The sequence below is a fragment of the Embiotoca jacksoni genome, unplaced genomic scaffold (genome assembly GCF_022577435.1).
Source record: "Embiotoca jacksoni isolate LCO1_2020_lvr unplaced genomic scaffold, fEmbJac1.0.p SCAF_1, whole genome shotgun sequence".
Classification (NCBI taxonomy): Eukaryota; Metazoa; Chordata; class Actinopteri; family Embiotocidae; genus Embiotoca; species Embiotoca jacksoni.
Window position 1 is genome coordinate 7,498,102 of NW_027185229.1, and position 19,307 is coordinate 7,517,408.

At 38.4% G+C, this 19,307-nt stretch overlaps 2 protein-coding genes across 4 annotated transcripts in view; both read left to right on the forward strand.

The window, feature by feature from the left end:
- The first annotated feature begins 1,697 nt into the window (after positions 1-1,697).
- wdr1 (WD repeat domain 1) lies at positions 1,698-11,846 on the forward strand. The gene is made up of 15 exons (XM_069144366.1): positions 1,698-1,815; positions 3,937-4,058; positions 4,849-4,939; positions 5,046-5,193; positions 5,712-5,892; positions 7,173-7,250; positions 7,412-7,492; positions 7,955-8,188; positions 8,657-8,744; positions 9,416-9,572; positions 9,886-9,973; positions 10,086-10,196; positions 10,350-10,523; positions 10,635-10,779; positions 10,981-11,846. The coding sequence occupies exons 1-15, from the start codon at positions 1,800-1,802 to the stop codon at positions 11,085-11,087; spliced, it is 1,821 nt and encodes a 606-aa protein (XP_069000467.1). The 5' UTR covers positions 1,698-1,799; the 3' UTR covers positions 11,088-11,846.
- Positions 11,847-14,840: 2,994 nt separating this feature from the next.
- The window catches only part of slc2a9l2 (solute carrier family 2 member 9, like 2), a 90,581-nt gene continuing 86,114 nt past the window's right edge, over positions 14,841-19,307 (forward strand). The window contains exons 1-2 of one of the 3 annotated variants that reach the window (XM_069144584.1): positions 14,841-14,872; positions 19,221-19,303. In XM_069144584.1, the coding sequence (XP_069000685.1) occupies positions 19,238-19,303 (66 nt within the window). In that variant the 5' untranslated portion in view covers positions 14,841-14,872; positions 19,221-19,237. Of the gene's footprint in view, positions 14,873-17,068; positions 17,084-18,000; positions 18,078-19,220; positions 19,304-19,307 lie in introns of those variants that run through there. The other 2 variants (XM_069144668.1, XM_069144499.1) reach the window with 2 other exon arrangements.

Below are 19,307 nucleotides of genomic sequence, written 5' to 3' on the forward strand. Positions count from 1 at the left end.
ACAGGCAGCCAACGCAAGAGCATAAGCCAGGGTCCTCAGTTTACATGTCTCAGTCTGAAACATGTATTTTCTTAGACTGCAACCCAGAAACAGTTCTGAGAGAGGGAAGAGATGATGGGGAGTACAATGACAGCAAGGTGACTGTTTGTTTTGTTATCTGAAGGGGAACGAGAACAAAAGTAAACAAAAGGCACAATATGCAAAGGTAGCACACGTGATTTGTCTAAGGGGAAGATACTTGCCTGGGATTACAGCTGTTTTGTGTGTCAGAGTTGTTGTTGAGTTGACCTCAGGGGGCCCTAAATGTCGAACAGTTCCTCTGTCCCTGTGCTGAGGACACACATTTTTACATTTCATCGTTACAAATCGTTCTCTACAAATCGTTGCCTTTGACTTTATTGTTTTCAATTCTATAGTGTTGCAATATTACATTTGCTGTCACAGAGGTCCGCACTCTGAAATAGGTGGATCCTAAATAGAACAGGGGGTTCCCAGTCCTATTCCAGGCAGGCGACGCTGTCTAGTGACAGACAGGATGACGGAGGATTTTAAAATCACCATCACGACACTCTAGAGCAGGTTACCCTCTGACACGCATTAAATCGTCCCTGTTCACCTTCTTGGGAAAATCATTTAGTTATTCATACTATCATAATTCTCTGGAGCCAAAGCAGAGCATGAGATTATGAGTTATTGTTGCCCTGATTTAGGCCTCTCAGGCAGTCCTTACATTCTGCACATCAGATGGGGCACGTATTTTTTAGAATATGAAAAAAGCCCTGTGAACCTGGATGTAGCACACAAGAAGCACAAACTGGTGTTAACCCCCAGGGGTGGAATGTCAAAAATTATATTTTAAACAAGTTCAGTACTTAATTTGAATTTGAAGAATTTGTACTTGAGTATTTCCATTTTATGCAGCTTTATACTTCTACTCCACTAAATCTCATGGTCAAATATTGTACTTCAGTCATTTTTTATGACAATTTTTTTTTTAAGATGACAGTTTTTCATATTAGATGTTCTTTTATGTGCAGAGAAAAATACACTAAATTACTTTTTAAGCCAAATAAACTATTTTACTTGGATTCACTGGAAAATGCATTGTTTTTCTAAGTTTGTTGACTTTTTAGAGCTGCATGGTTCTTACAGAATAGAAACAGTACAAACACATTATAATCCCATGTAGTATGATGCATTACTGTAGATCAAATTTACAAACATGACATAAAGTAGTTAAAATATGCACAACCTTAAACAACTACAGCACTAAAATATACATTCATTCAACAGTAATATTACTTTGAAAACATCATATGTAATAGTAAAACACTGACTGGAGCATTACTACATAGTGTGGACTTTACCTTTAGATAACTACATTTTGCTGTTAATACTTACATAGTTTGACTAAAGGGAGTTTTTAAATGCAGGACTTTAACTTGCAGTGGAGTATTTTCACATTGTGGTATTTTACTTGGCGTGATTACGTCTTTCACCACCGCGAACTCCCGAATCTGGTCATTTTGATTGGTGGAGATTTCGGCTGGCCCTTTAGCCTGACAGACCAAATACAGGTGGAATTTATCCCAACGCCTCCAGCGCGCGGCTACTGGCTGACAGTCGCAGCGTGGTGTCTGAGTTTACCATATATGGGCACAGCCAGGCAGAACGAGCGCTGCACCCGCTTCCGTGTTTGTGTGACCAGGGAGTGTAGTGCTCAGCCCGAGGAGCTTCTCTGTCTCCACTCTTTCATTCATTTACAAGAGTAACGCGAAGCAAGAGGCCAACAGGGAAACATGCCAGTCGATCAGAGTAAGTCTGTGTTTTTAATGTCAGCGGCTGGGAGAAAATACGACGAAACGATTTATTTTGGGCGAGACTTTGTCAGGCGATCCGGCTAGCCATCCTGGTAGCCCGCAGCTAGCTAGCCTCGCCCATAGCTGCATGATTTTGACACTTCATCCCGAAATTGAAAGACAAAATCTCTGTTTGGGCAATATTGTGCCTGGTTTAGCACGGAGCTGTGTCTGAGAAGCACGGTTTGCTGTGAGGGTGCTCTGGCACGAAAAGCAGCCCGTCAAAAGCTGTTCTTTGAAGTCAGCGGTCGCTGGTTGAGCTAACGTCAGCCAGAGGAAATAGTTGTGCCCACATCGCATTGTTATGACATGTCCAGACAGACAGACAGACTGTCTGGCAGGGACGGACTTCTGCCGCGGAAGGAGATCGCAGAAATGTGTGGCTGTTGAGATTTTTAACTGTAAATTTCTTGCTTAGTCGGTGCTGCAAGAAACTAATATCGTCGAAAATACAATTGTGTTATATGAGGCAATGCGGAAGCCCAATTTCAAGCGCACCAACCTCCTTACAAGCGTCTTGTTAGTATCAATGTTGTTGGTACTCACATTCTTAATTAATGCACAATAAATACATAATTATATGTACCTGTCTATATCGATAAGTGGTTGATCTTTTTTTTAAATTTTTGTATATATTATACTTGGAATAAGATACCAACCAAATCCATGATATCGGCAATTAAAGATTAACAATAAACCTGGGATCATCGTACCACAATCCCTTCACATGTTAATGTTGTCAAAAAATTTACAAGAGCACAGAAGAAAGGCCCCAATACATTTATGTTGTTGTTGTTATTATTATGCATTTTCATATGAGACAAGATATTGTCTTTGATCGCCTTGGTCCTGTACTATTTCCACTTTACATGCCTGCCACTGGGAAACATCATTAGAGAGCACAATGTTTGTTTTTATTGTTATGCAGATGAGCAATAATTTCCTTAAATTAAACGAGGATCCTCTTAGTCAGCCCCAAAGCAAAAAGAGAAATCGTAGGAAATGATCTGGGGCAACTAACTCTGTGGATAAGATCAGACGTAACATGTCTTGGTGTAATCTTAGACTCAGATCTAAGTTTTCAGACCCACATTAACAAAGTGATGAAAACATATTTTGTCCACCTTAGAAACATAGCCAAGGTGTGGCCGTTTATAAATCAGACAGATGCCGAAAAGTTGATTCATGCCTTCATTTCTAGCTGACTGGACTACTGTAATGCACTTTTTACTGGCCTCCCAAAGAAAACAACAGATAGACTTCAGCTCATCTGCAGGAGTATTAACCAGAACCAAGAGGAGAGAACACATCAGTCCAGTTCAGGCTGCTCTGCACTGGCGGCCTTGTAAGACACAGGATTGACTTTAAGGTCCTCGTCCTCACCTACAAAGCTCTTAATGGGCTCGGACCGAGTTACATCTCCAAAGCTCTGGTTAACTATGAGCCTTCAAGAACACCGAGATCACCTGCTTCTGATTTATTGGAGGTTATCAGCAACAGCCGAAAGAAAATTGGGGATTCAGCTTTTGTCAGCTACGCTCCAAAGCTGTGGAACAAACCACCAGTTAGATATCAGGGAAGTGAGCTCAGTTAATACTTTCAAAAGAAAGCACAAAACATCTCTTTACATCAGCCTTTTAACTAGCTCCTCTTGAAGCTCTCTTGAACCTACCTGAACTTGAACTACTGCGCCTTTAAAATGCATATTGCTTATTTTACAGTTTGACTCTATTTGTGTTTAATTGTATGCATTTTATCGGTTCTCATGCATTTTATCTGTTCTTATGCATCTGAGATATTTGGTCAAAAATATTGTGATGTCTCACTTTGTCCATATTGTCCATTCATATGTTAGAAGACAATTTAAGCCCAAGAGACATGCCCTTTTATCTGATTGGTTTTCAGGTGTTTTGTTGGAATGGCTAAACACGCTAGCATTTTAAGTTGTTTCCTTTAAGGGGAGGAAAAAAAAACCCACTGACCTGACCAATACGGATAGGCTGGGCCATGTATCTGTGGTTGTGTTTTACGTGATCTGTCTGCCTCTCATCTTTCTTTTCGTGTCTTCTCTTTTTAGAACATGTCTTTGCCAGTCTCCCACAGATGGAGAGGGGAGTTGCAAAAGTGATTGGTGGTGACCCCAAGGGCAACAACTTTCTCTACACCAATGGAAAGTGTGTCATCATCAGAAACATTGAAGTAATTTGATTTTTAAAATTTTTTTTTTTTTTTTTTTAAGTTGCATTCACAAATGTTGCTTATTATTGTTTTCTTTCATTTATTTTAACAAACCTGGGTCTTGTTTTGGCCATTATTCATGTTAGTCATGATGACATTTTACTAAATAATTGCAGTTAATCGCGGAATGTAGTGAGTCAAGTTTTAAAGACTATTTAACACCAAACTCAAAAGCTTAATTTCTTTGTGCTTGTGGTTAAAAGTTCTGTTTACTGCCCTTCTGGGTACACTCCAAAATGTGACTCGCATAATGCTGGTTTAATCTAATTTCAGCACTGTCTGTGCCCTTCCCACTACATAACATACTGCACACCAAAATAGAGTACAGCTTCTTTTCCACCTTTAACCACACCTGAGGGTGATGTCAGTTTGTATCGAACATGGATTACAGCAGCATAGAGAGAGCCTCAAACACTGGATGTCAGCAAAAATAAATACATTTCAATTGTCCTTTAACCAGGAAGGAAGTGAATGTTTTCAACTGATAATATGCAGAAGAAGTTTTGACTTTCATGTTAGCTTGTAGATTTTTAGTTGGTGGTTGAACTGAGTAATCAATAAAATGGGTATCACTTGAACACAATCAGAAACCTACGTAAAGCTTAGAAGCCACAACCTTGTAAATTAATAAAAGTTATAGCCAATGGGAATGATTGGCAGTTTTCCCTTGACCTTGTATTGATTTGGGAATGAACCACATATGTGCCATTTGTCAGACCTGCTGATATCTCATGTTTTCTGTGTTTTAAAGAACCCGGCTATCGCAGAGATTTACACTGAACATGCCCATCCAGTTACTGTTGCCAAGTATGCCCCCAGTGGATTCTACATCGCATCTGGAGGTAAAAGACACGCATGAACACATGTGGACGTATGTGTGGACGTATGTGTGCACATAGTTACCACAGTAATGTTAATAATAGTGAAATCATTGTTTTAAATTCTTAGATGCATCAGGAAAGATCCGTATCTGGGACACCACCCAGAAGGAGCACCTGCTGAAGTACGAGTACACCCCTATTTCAGGAAAGATCAAGGACATTGCATGGACAGAGGACAGCAAGAGGATCGCTGTTGTTGGGGATGGGCGAGAGAAGTACGTGTTTTTTTTTTTTTTTTTTTTTTTTTTTTTTAACGTTAGACTGTATACAACTATTTAATAGTTTAAAGTTAAGTGTTAAATGAGACCAAACCTCATTTAACAATGACATGATCACTCAGTCTCATGAGATACTCTTCTCACTTCAAGCAGTCTCACTGATTAATTCCCACTTGGCTCAGATGTACTTTTTTGCTTTAGATATTTAATAGCTTTTATGTACAACGATAAAGTATTTAGTGTTGACTGGCTTGATCGTTGTCATGATCGTTGTCATGCCTTTTGTCTAAAATATGAAGAAATAACTATTTGTGCTGTCAACCTAACGTGTCGGGAAGTGGTAAATGAAAAAAAAAAGAAAAAAGAGGGTGAGTATTTTAGTGTGTTTGACTGCAAGTTGAAGCAGTGTGTTGTCTAAGCTCTGCTTTTGTCCTTGTTAATATACAAGAAAAACTCATCAGGCTTCACAATCCCACAAATGTGTAACAATTGTCTGCGTCTTCACCTGATTGTAGGTTTGGGGCGGTGTTCTTGTGGGACTCTGGCTCATCAGTGGGAGAGGTGTCTGGCCATGCAAAATTAATCAACAGTGTAGACATAAGGCAGAAGCGCCCTTACCGCCTGGCCACTGCCAGTGATGATACCTGTGGTTCCTTCTTCGAAGGGCCTCCCTTCAAGTTCAAATTCACATTACGGGTGAGTTGCAAAGGTTCAAATTTGCTTTTTAATTTTTCTAACCTCAGCCTTTTAAGCAGCTTTTTCAAAAAAATGGAATATTTCTGTTTAAACAAAGTAACTAGAGCCTGTTTGAGTTGGCTGCACGTGCAAGCATGGCTTTAGCTTTAAGACGTTTTCAACCAGATTTTGAACTGGTTGCCTTTTAACACCCGTTGGGAATTTCAAATCTGTCACACCCTGGTGGTTTGTGACAGTGTTGCCTTGTTTGCCTGTTTCCATATTACATAATCCACTTCTCCCATAAATTCTTGGCGAGTGTGAGTCACATTCACAGAAAAATCAAATGTTTAAAACATTTTTAAGCAGGAAGTGTTGATTATGTATTATTTCTAGAATGGTTAGTATAAATCTTCTTGGATTAAAGTAAATTGTTTTGTTTTGTTGTAAATAATCACATTTTAAATTGAATTACAGTTTTGAAAGAAAAATATTGTTAACTTGTTGCACAGCTTTTTGAAGTGAAGAAGCATCACTAAATTCCTCCTCAGCCTATATCCTGTTGTTTAAATACCTTCCTCTGCATATCAACTCCTGGGACTGGATGTTGTTAGTAGTGAAGGCTGCAGAGTTCAGGATGAGCAGCAGTTTATTGACATTCCACAGAGCCCTCCTCATGTAATTTTCTTATCAGGAACAAGGTTGTTTAGGGAAAGCAGCCACAAACTATTTTGATAATAATGTTCTTAAGAGTTGGCCCGGGACATCCATCGCTATTTCCTTATGCTATTTTCTGGTCTTATGCTGGTTTATTATTACATATTTTTGCAATGTCTCCCAATGCCCCTTTTTTTTTAATCAAACTGAGGCCTTGGTCAGCCATTATGGTCTGAAATGAGGAAGGACTGCGAGCTTCTGTCTGTCATAAGGATGACTGAGAGTGATAAACACATTCATTTGTTCCGCCTGCCAGTCATGTCATGTTTTATTTAAATATATTAGAAGTATGAAAGTATGCGACCTGTGTTTTCAGTGTACTGTTTAACCTATTTGATTTTAATAATAAATGAGAGCATGTACCCTCCACTTTAATTTAAAATGGTCACAATAAGATAACAGTTAAAATTGTGAATTTTTGAATGATTTAACATTTTGGTGATATTGCACAGGATCTTACTCAGGTTTCTTGTGTACTGTAAAAGAAAAGATGCTACGGACTGTATACTAATGTGCAGAAACCTCTATTTATGGATAATTTCCCACTACTTTCTTCTCTCCTGTCTCCACGGTGATGACTAAAGGACCACAGCCAGTTTGTCAACTGCGTTCGTTTCTCTCCTGATGGAGGTCGGTTTGTAACAGCTGGCGCTGATGGCCAGGTAAATATTGGATTACCAGGTGTGGACATGTGACAATAGGAAAATCTTTAAGGGATGGCTTCACCTAAAGATGCAGACTTGTATAGAAAAAGAAAATCACACAAACCTTATTTGAGTACAGAACTTTGTTCTCGTCTTCTTGACAAGTATAATTTCCACAGATTTGTATCTATGATGGAGCGACTGGTGAACGTGTTGGCTCACTGGGTGGAGAGAAGGCCCACAAAGGAGGAATCTATGCTGTAAGTGTTCTCCTTTAAAAAAAAAAAAAATAATAATTTTTTTTTATAACTCTACATCACTCAACTTATCTTTGTCTGTGTTTTCTGAACTGATCATCACTTGTGTTCAACATCTTTGAAACATAACAGGAACTGAGATGTGTGGGCTTTCAGCAGGCTAGTGAGTTCACATGCAGTCTGCCCAGAGTCTTTGGGCACAAAAGCAGACTTGACATCCCTATTCAAATGAGGGATTATGTGCCCTGAAATGACCGCTTTCTGTCCTCAAATTACTGCTTAGATGTTTCAATCGATTAATTTGTTTACGTACTAATGGACTTAGTGTTTCTCTTGTTGAATGGGCATTAATGGGTCACCTAAAGATTCATTATACACCCTTTACGCCCAAAATTTGCAACTTAAGTTACCTGCATAATACACTTATATATTTTTCTTTCAACCCATTTGCGTCATATCCTACAGGTCAGCTGGAGCCCTGACAGCTCCCAACTGATCTCTGCCTCAGGGGACAAGACCGTGAAGCTGTGGGATGTCGGCGCAGGTACAGCTGTCACCACCTTCAACATGGGCTCTGATGTGACAGACCAGCAGCTGGGCTGCCTGTGGCAGAAAGACCACCTTCTCAGCATCTCCTTGTCAGGATACATCAACTACCTGGACAAGAACAACCCCGACCGGCCCATACGCACAGTCAAGGTCAGACTCAAGAGTTTAAGGATTTTACTTCTGAATATTATCAATAGCTTCTTGATGGTAATAAAACTTTGTGCTACAATTGATTATTTTTTTTGTATTATTTTTTTATTTTGTTCTTTAAGAAGGGGACAAGGCTGCTTTTAACCTTTTATGTTGAAAAAGTTTTGGTAAAGTAGACAACATCACTGGATGCAACAGGTATTGTAATTTGTGAAATGTAAATAAGCATAAATGAATACCGAGGTAACCGTCCAAAATGTGCAAATACATTCTGTGATTTGCAAGTGTGTGATTAAGGAGCGTGTATTTAAAACTTTAACATTTAAAATTGGTTCACCCTCAACCCTGGATATATTTTCAAATTGTAATTTCTGAAAACAGTTGTGATCCATGATTGGGAGGTAACATTGTGCAAAACTGGTCTTAAACACATATATTCTAATAAACATGAACTTGTTCATCCTCCAGGGTCACAGCAAATCCATCCAGTGTCTGACGGTTCAAAAAAATGAAGGGCGAACATACATCTACTCGGGGAGTCACGATGGACACATCAATATCCTTTCCTTTTGAACATGTACACATAAAATGGGCTGTGCTTGTGTTTTTTGTTTAATCAATAGCTGAAAACTTGAACCAACAGAATTAAAAGGTAAATGTTGAGAGCCTTATTCTTGCAGTGTTTTTCCAACTGTGAACAAACTGCCCGTGTTAAACAACTTTAGGGAGCAATTGTTAAACTTAAATATTTTCTCGGATAATGTTTTATTTCATGTATTAAAGTGTGCAGGCAGTTAAAGTAGCCCAAAATCTTGAAACTCATTGGCTGTCAGTCTCAGGCTGATTTAACCTCCTGAGGGTAACAGCCAATATTTCAGGGGTTCTGGTTTAGCCAGCAGATATCAGGGCCAAGACTTCTTTTTACATATGGCTGTTGGTGATGTTGTTTACGATCCGATTAGCAACTTTAGACACGAGAACAGAGTTGTGAAACATGTTTGATGGGATTGTTTCACAAGAAGATAGTTCACTGTTAATGGCTGTCCTATTCCCTGCAGATTCTGCAGTCTTCTGTTTATAGAGAGCGGGTAGCTCCATGCTCATTTGTCTTGTGGGCTCCACTCCACTATGTGTATTTATATCTTGCCGTATGCACTTTGTCATCACTTTTCTGCCACAGTAATTATTCATGTCTGCAGTTATTTCTTTCCTTAATATTTGCCTCACATTACTGGGATGCAGAAACTGGAGAGAATGATTGTTTCTCTGGGAAGGGCCACAGCAACCAGGTGAGCAAGATGGTGACGGACGATGCCAACGAGTTGGTGACGTGCAGCATGGATGACACTCTGCGCTACACCAACCTCAGCAAGAAGGAGTACAGGTGGGTTCATCACATGATGCTATGTGGGTAGTAATTATGATATGAACATGGTGGTGATTATGTTGTTTAGCATTTGGTCTGGTGATGATACTGGAAGTCAAATATGGGTAAAGTAGTTTTCTAGTTATAAGGAGATTAGGTTTTGATGGAGCAGTCATTGAACATTTACAAATGCTGTATGTACTTTATGTTTTGTTTTATCTTATTTTTTTCAATATTGGCTTTCAGAAATCCACAATTGCCCCATGTCAAAATGTTTTAGTGGTTGTTTTCCCCCCATTTCATATAAATAACCCTAACTGTTGTTTTTCAGTGCCTCTGATATGGTGAAGATGGATTTCCAGCCTAAAAGTGTGTCAGTAGCAGTGGGAGGGCTGTCTCTGGCTGTGTGCATTGGCCAGGTAATATCTTTATATTAATCATCACAGCAACACTGATTCAAGTATAAAGTCTACTCATATCTTGATGATTAATTTTTGAGAACTGACACTCCTTATTCATTGCTTTTCCTAGATTGTCTTGCTGAAGGATAAGAAGAAAGTCTTCACATTGGACAATCTTGGCTATGAAGCAGAGGTTGGAGTTATCCATCCTGGAGGCACCACCGCTGCAGTCGGGGGAGCCGTAAGTGGGCATCTAAGAACACAGATGAACTTGGCACACATGAGTTTATTTGGCTTAGCTCCAATTTTGGAAAATTCTTTTGAGTACAAAGTACCATCAGTATGTCTTCGTAAGTAACAATGATAAATCTTAGAATTTTTGTTTTCCTTTTAGGATGGGAAAATCTACCTGTACTCAATTCAGGGTAACACTCTGAAGGACGAGGGTCAAACTCTTGAAGCTAAGGGGCCCATCACAGACATGGCCTACTCTAATGATGGAGCTTATCTGGCTGTCATTGATGAGAAGAAGGCAGCCACAGCGTTTACTGTGGCCGACGGCTACTCGGTAAAAATCGCCTGTCCTGCACATCCTCTCTGTGGAATATTCAGTGTCTACCTCTTATAGCTGTTTTGTATTAATTTGAATTTTTCAATTTTTTATTTATTTTCTTGTCAGGTCAAAAATGAGTTTTATGGACACCATGCCAAACCCGTGACTTTGGCCTGGTCACCTGATAATGAGCACTTTGCAACTGGTGGGATGGACATGTTGGTGTATATCTGGACGGTTGGTGATGCAGACCAGAGGATCAAACTGGCAGGTTGGTCAAATATACAGGTGCAAATAATGGATGTTATCAAAAAACAGGCTCAATTTCATGAAGAATTTTAAATTAAAACTGAGCAGCTCAGCAAGTATTGATTGATGAGCAAACTGAACCTCGGATGTTTGTCTTGTAATGGAACACCTCTTTTTCAAGACATCTGTGTAACAAAATTGTTAAATACTTTGATGTCCACAGACGCGCACCGGTTGCACCATGTCAGTGGCCTGGCCTGGATAGATGAGCACACTCTAGTCACCGCCTCCCATGATGCCACCATCAAGCAGTGGACAATTAAATACTGAGCTGCAGGCAGTCAAACATCCACATCTGCAGGGACAAGGACTACTCCAGAGTTCAAGCTTTCCTTTTTTCTTTTTTTTTTTTCCTAAACTGTACTTTCACTCTCTAAATGGTGTTCTGTAAACATCTGAATTGTAAATGGTTATGGTTGGGAAAATCTCCCGTAAAAAAATGATCTCTGTCTTTGTCTCTTTTAACCTGAACTTACACAGAGACAAAATGTTGAAGTATACAATGTAATCAGTGCTTTTACACCTCTTTGAGCATTATGGATCCAGGAAAATATTTGTAAGCTCATCATTCCGTAAGTGACTTCAGTTTAAACTGAAATCCTTGTCTGTGGTTGGGGTCAATGGATCCCAGCTTAAGGGAAGAACCAAAATCATGTTTGAAAGAAATGAAACCTTTTGGTTACATTCCTGAAATGAGCAGTAACTGGTCCTAACTGCAGCTGCCTGTCACTTTTTATTTTCTAGGTTTGAAGGGGGCGAGTGTGTTTGCTTTTTCCTTTGTCCTCGATTTCCTACTTTTTGTGATTCACAACTCTTCCTGTTGGACTGGGGAGCAATAATGGGAACTGAAAGAAAAAAGTATGTATACAATCAAAATGCTGTCTGCTCAGTAAAAGGTTCGGTGTTGTTGCTGTGTTTTGTTTGGGCCCACTTTGCTTGTCTCAATTAATTTTATTTTCTATGTCTTTATGCATCCACTTCCAAAGTGGAAGTGATTCATTAATAATAATAAAAAAAACTTTTTATGCATTTGCCCTTTTATCCTCAAATCCTGCTTGTCAAACATCTTTTTATATCCAGGTTTTCCAGTAAGAATGGTCACATTTCATGTTATTCAGGAACTGAATTGTATATGTTCACCAGTAGTTGCCCTGAGTGGGGTGTAAAAAGTGGGAGAAGTAGATGGTAAAGCTTTATTAGTTTAATTAATTAATGCTTTAGTAAACCTTTCTGATAAGTTATGTGCAGAGACCTGATCATACCCATTACAGGGGACACAAGTTACTCTTATTCTGTGTATATTACAGTGAAAGCACAATATAGATGCTAATGACTTAATCCTCATGTAGCCTGATTATGAGAAGCCTTTTACTGACATTGAATTTGTAGTGACGCTACATATTGTAATACGTTATAAGCACACTAAAAAGGTTCAGTCTGCAAAGAGTTTCTTTGTGTCAGAATTACAGTAAATCATTCTTTTTTGTGAATCTAAATTTCATGCGTGTTGTTGAGCTGATAGTTGCTGTCTCATGTGGTCTATTAAAAACTTAAAATTCATCCTGTATCACAGGGACTGTGGGCGGGTTGGTTCAGTATTTGAAGCTTTGGGGGGGAAGCGGCTACAGCTACTCCTGCTCACACTCCAAGAATGCAACTGCTCTCTACTTTTAAGATTAGGTTTAAAACTTTCTTTGTTGATGAAGCTATATAGTTAGGGATGGCTCTGATGACCCTGGATCATTACTTGGTTATCTTGGTACAGGCCAAGCCTCCTTGGAGACTTTCCATGATCGAAGGATCTTCTTATTTTTATTCTACTCTCTCTTTCACTCTCTGTGACACTTTTGCATATCATTAACTTTGTCCTTGCTCCCATTTTTTCTTTGTGTTTGTTCTGCTGGTATCTCTTTGTCTCGTGTTGCACTAACCTGCCATGTTTTTATTCTTTATTATCTTTCTATGCTTATCTTTTTCCTCTCTGCTCTCCCCTTACTCCAACCGGTGGAGACTGCAGGTGCCCTCCCACCACTGAACCTGGTCAGAGGTTTCTTCCTATTAAAAGTTAGGTTAACCTTCCAGCTGCTGCTCAAGTGGTAAATGTTGAGTTGTTGGTTTTCTTTTTATAATAGGTGTCAACCGGCATCAACCTTACAAAGTGCCCTATAAAATGCTGGGTTATTTTAATAACCCAAATGCTGGGTTGATGCTGTAGGTCACATGTTGGGTTGGTTTGACCTGACGTTGGATTGGAGAGGCGACTCGTCACTTTTGCAGTCTGCCATTATAATGCCAACTGCAACCTGTCTAGTACTTGCAGACGCTTTGCCACAGCATGTCAAAGGAAAAGGTAAGTCAATAAACTGTCATAAAAATTATGAAATCCAAAAAAGCGGGGTTATTTTTTTCCTTTTAAAACAGATTTACTCAGTTTTGTACAATAACAATAGCCCATTACTGCCTTGTCATTTATGTCAAGTGGAGAGTGGTTTGGTGTTTAACCTTTTGAAACAACTGTTAAGAATCTTCTTCTTTTTCTCAGACTGGATCTCACATGGTGGACGACCTGACCAGAGACAACAGTGTCCACATGTTCTGATGCTGGGGAGCCCATCAATGCATCAGTGTCAGTCCTTATGGTTTATAAAAAATTAAAAACTTTTTTTTTTTTTAACTGATGACAATTTAATCCCTGAAAAGAAAACCTTGCTTTTTGTTATGAATTTTGCATTGAAAGTGCAGTTGTTTTACAAAAGAAGGTTTGGTGTGAGTAACATGTATATGACATTAATTTGACATATTTCAATACCATTTTGTTCATGTTTTAATTAAATGTATTGGATCGTTAAATTAGTTATGATTATATTGTTTGCTTAAGGCAATAAAGAAATAGCTGGGACATGATGTGCTTGTTTCATAATTTCATAACAATTTAATTTTATTGATGCATCTTTTAAGTCAGCAGTGAACTGAAATGTAATTTATTAAGTGTAATGGACAACCCGGAATTTGGGTTGTATTTTTTTAACCCATTTTGTGATAGCTTTTTTTCTTTCAACAAAGTAATTATTTTACCCATTTTTGCATTGAAAATATAACCCAACATGATGGTTAAATACTTAACTCAACCCTAGTGATTTATAATAACGCATGGCTGGGTCGGTCCCTTTTTGGCCCAGCACTGGGTTGCCAAAATAACCCAAATTGGGTTCATTTTAACAGCATTTTTTTTGTAAGATCACTAAGGTGATGTGGCGCTATATAAATAAGTTGAATTCAATTAATGTAAATAATCTTAAACATGGTTAAAGTGAAAGTTTCCTGTGGTTCTTTAGATTGACTTCAGAACTGACAGGTCCAGACTCTTTCCTGTATGCACACTGTTGCTCCAGAGAATAGGTAGATGGATAGATGTGGAAAATAACTAAAAGAAATAGTCAGAGGGGTTGTATTTCTCTCACAATATTTAAACACAGTTTGCTGCTTGAGCCGGTGAAGAAAGTGCTGAAGGTTAATGCAGGATTTATTCTTCTTTCCCTCTAGCGCCACAGGTGGGTCATGTGACTAACCGTCTATTGGTTGACTGCACAGCATATTAGCACTGAAGTGCTTCTTTTAAGAGAAGCAGAGGAGAATTGAACAATTTCACTGAAACCCACCAGTTTTTGTGTTGAGATAAAAAGCAGCGTGGCCGTGTTTTTCAGAGCAACCTGCGAGGGGAAATAAAAAAAGGCAAGTGGAACATGAACATTCATGTAATTACTTTTAAAAAAAATGTCCAATGGGCAATAAAACCTTAGTCATTTATTATACTATAATACATTATGTAACTTCACCAGATAGGTTATTGACCCAACTGAAAAGAAGGTTGCTGCCATCACTCTACACTGTGTCTCTAGTCCCTTTTGGTTGATGTCCATTTGCAAAACAAAATTAAGTTAGCCTGCTAGTTCTCATGTGATGATGGTGTCTTTTTAATTATGTGCTTACAGTTGCTTTTGTTTGTGGAATCTGCAGGAGGAGCTGGATTTTGGATGGCGAGAGTCATGAGATTGGTAAGTTTTCCTTTTTTAACTGATTTTTTTTAACACAAGAAATGGTTCTGTAATGCAATGCAAATTCGACAGCTTCTAACTATTTCATACATTCTTGCAAGTAGTTTGCGGGCAGTCATAACAGTACAAATTGTTGCGTGTGGTGACATGGCAAAGTCAATGTTTAACACAGCTGCTGACATCAGTTTAGGAGCTGTGCACAAAAAAAGGGCTCTGAGATAAAACAAATTAAAAAATAACTTTTAATGTTGGCAGATTCACCCTTTGGTGGCTTTAACTATTTACTTATTTATCACAGGACATGAGGACACATGACACAAAGGCATTGATACTTATAGAGTGGACTAGTGGTATAGTGCATATGCAACACTATACAATATAATCTCAGATTTGTTATTAGTCTGTCACTGAGCACATTTAAACAGAGAAGTATAGAATACAGAGGCAGATTTTGGAAAAGTCCTGTATAGAAATAAATCACATTAAATTAATTAATTACACACATGTTGTAAATTATAAATAAAGGGGAAAAAAAATTAAAGATTTTTGTCATCCCAACTATTGTCAGTAGTTTGATGCAGTGTGCCTGTGGATATTTTTCCTTTTGAAAGGTCTGTCCTCACATGGGGAAACCCAATACCTCTGTTACCTAGACTCCAGGGCTGACAAAAGACGTCCCAAAGGAGGTATTCAGCTTACAACCCAGAGTTTCATTACTTGGCCGTATCTTTTTCCCACGGCAGCTCCTGAACCCTTATTTTTCCTGAGGATAGTCCACAAACCAAATAACACACACTCAGAGTTGCTCAATCCTCTATCCATGTGCAGCAGCTACCGAACTTAAACCATGTTTTTGGGTTTGTCTGTTTATGATGCTGAAGGTGATATTTCATGCAGTTTTCAGATGGCAGAAATGTAGCTCACATGTTTGTAATATAGCTAGCTGCCAAGCAGCAGTTTCCTAAATGTAATTATAGTCAGGCCAAGGGAGAATAAAGCAGCCATTGATCAGTGAAATAGCTGCCTGAGGATAGTTTAAATTTTTTCTTCTTTTTTTTGGGCTTAAAGACCATTTTGTCTTGCTACATTTATGTTGGGAATTTTAACATGAGGTTTGTGTTGCATTGTTTTTATAGTATATGTAGAAGGGAGACATTTTTTATCCCCAAGACTATGAGGAGAGTACAATATTATTTTCAAAGTCCTGCATGTAGGCCTTATCTGAGACACTTAGATCGTCACTATCATTGTAATCATGTTTTCATTCTGGAAGCATTTAAACCACGTGTCTAAATCCAGCTCCAGGGGGGAATTACATGGCATTTCAAATTTTAAAGGCATAGTGCATGGGATTTAGTGGGCTCTAGTGGGCTCTAGTGGTGAGGTCGCTGATTGACTGATTGACCCTTTGCCTCAACCACACCCCTTCCAAGCTGTAAGAGAGCTGAAGATGCAAAAGGCCGTCTGTAGAGTCAGTGGTTTGTCCATTCTGGGCTACTGTAGAAAAATGGCGGTGCAGCATGATGTGCTCCTCTAAGGTAATGAAAACATAACAATTCTTAGTTTCAGGTGATTTTACACATGAAACTTAAAGACCTGATTGAACTTGCATTTTAAACTCCATTACAATTCCACAGTATAATGTTACAGCAGTGTTTTCTAAGGAAGTTTAGTCACTATTTAATATCATGTGTTATGTATTTGTTATAATGTGCAGCCACAAATACTTTCAGGGCTATAAAACAGCCTGTGTTGTTCCTCATACAGTTTTTTTTTCTTTTTTTAAAATAGGATTAGACTGCCGATCACTTGCTGAAAATATTAATCAATAAATGATTAAATAGAAAAATTAAATCCACTCCAGTGCTCTGTGACATGTTGTTTTTTGCAAATTAATTTCATGTGATTAATTGTTGCCACTATGGTCTCATTAGTGTAACTGGTTATGTTTAATAAAATTGTGATTATAGCAGGACAGTAGACGGCTCAGGTAATGCCTTGTTTTTCTTTACAACTACCAACTAACACACCTGTTATTCATTTTTCTCCTGTATGCAGTGAAGCTGACCTCAAACTGATAACATAAGAAAGGCAGTCATGCACAGGGAGGGAGGCGAGTCTTTTAAGTTAATCATTTCTAAGGGTTATTTTCACAGTTATGTTAAATGTTCCGGCAGTAATCTTCTTTGGACACGCACGGCCTGACTACGGGTGAGCATGCCCATAGTGATACTTTTCACTCAGGGATATTCCTCACTTGTGGAATCACAGTGGGTTTTTGAGATTTTATTTTACAATGATGCTCAAAAGTGTGGTCTGTTAGTACTGCTTCTAACTATTTTTAGTTGCTGCCTTTTAATCTTTATTATAACAGTTAAATGAAGTTGGCACTTGCTCATTAGATTTATTGTTATTTTGTAACACACAGTGGATGTGTGTGTATCATGTTTTTGTCACATTTTGGTCTATTGTAATGCAAAGAAAGTATTTGAAACTGCTTGCTTTTTTTGAAACATTTTGTTTGTTAGATCGTGGAATATCCACGTAATAGAGTTCTGGTGTCGATTCTCTCACTATCACATCAATCCTAACCCTCACGGTTCACTATGAGGATTTATTCTTGCCTGTTTGCTGCTTGATGGATATCAGAAGTGAGCAGAACATGTGATGGTGTGCAGAATATCCTCAGGACATCAAGAAACACGACAGTTAATGGTTTCAAAGAAACTCTGTTCCAGCCTGAGAGTTTGCGTCAAAGTAAACAGGTCCCTGAAATCAATGACTCCTGGTAATGAACTGAAAATGCTCTCTAGTGAGCGTTAAACAAACAGCAAAAACAGCTGACTCATCTTCATGCTCTTGAATGAGCTGAATCTGCTGTAGGTAGTGATTACAGATAGAGCCACTCCAGTCAAAATGCTAAGCACATGTCGTTACAAATAATGTAAATAGGATGCTAAATTGACTCTCATGCATCAGCAACTTCTCAGGCTCATAATGTATTATGTCTCATGCCTTACTGTATTTTAGTTTTTTTAACAGATCCTAACTGTAATTTTAAATTCTAGTTTTTTTGAGTTTTTAACTCCATCGCACAATTTGTGCAGCTGGTATTTCTCGCTGTAACTGGAACATGATGTAAGATTTTCTATGTACAACGACTGATGAATTCTCACAGTTGTATGGTGATGATGGAGCTGTCAAGGTGAGTGCAAATTTTTAAAACAACCTGTATAAGTTTCTTAAATGCTCAGATTAGACTGCAGCCTTTACAGTTTTTTAGACTGCAAATAATCTCTAAAATCTTTGCATTTACACAGTAATATAAAAATCATAGACTTTGAACTGTTATTAAAATGAATGGTATTTAGTACTTTAACAACATTAGCATCCACATCAGTACGCGGAAGTTATGAAAAAAAAATAAAGTATTGGTTTAATCAAATCACTAGTTAACAGTAATCCAGACTAGGTTAGGTTATAATTTTTTGATCTGTAATGCGTCTTCTTAAGAATCACTCCATGGCTGTTAATTCTGCTCCTCACCACTCAGATTCATGCTGGTTTTCATTCATATCCAATCAGGGACTCATTTACCTTCCAGAAGGCGACTGAATGCCATTACATGTAATTAACTTTGCAATAGGAGAGGAACCCTGCAGTACTATGCAACACTGACTTCTATCAGCAGCATGTGATATGTTTATTTCTGGATGCTGTTGTCTTTTTGTTACGAATCATAAAAGTTCAGTTGTCTTTTTTTCCTCACAAAGGGCTTTTAATCTAAAATACATTGGACAGTCCAATGCCCTGTAACAACAGCATTGGTTGAAACCTTGCCTGTGGTTTATACTGACACTAATTATGAGACTTTTCTCCATCCAGTGTTGCTGCTTTTCTACCCACTAGGTGGCAGACTCAGTCTTTGTCCAGTTATGTAGTGCACTTGGCCGCCTTTGTGGAATCCAACACTGTAGTGCAGTACAAATCCAAACCATTGTTTATTTTCTTGTTGTTGAAAAACTCGGTAAAAATCACACACTTCACACTGCTGTCTGGGTGAGATTTCACATAAGACAAAGTTTTTGGATGCTAGAAAACTAACTTGAATGTTAGCACTTAAGGGGTTCTTCCTGTGTATTAATCCTGAACTTGTGACAAAGTTCTGATCTAAAATCCTGTGTGTTTTTATACCAGCTTTTGAACTGTATGTCAGCACACAGAGGTGCTGCCATTTCCTTTTCAGCAGATGTTTCACTCAGTAGTTTTTATGAATTTTACTTCCCCATGCTTGTTGTGAAACGTTTCTTGGATGTCTCATATAATAAATATGACCTTCTAATTTAAGGTTGCTGAAACTTGAACATGGACAAACAGGAGGATATGAAGGCAGATCCCAAGAGCAGCAACTCTCAGAAGAACTCTGGAAAGGTTA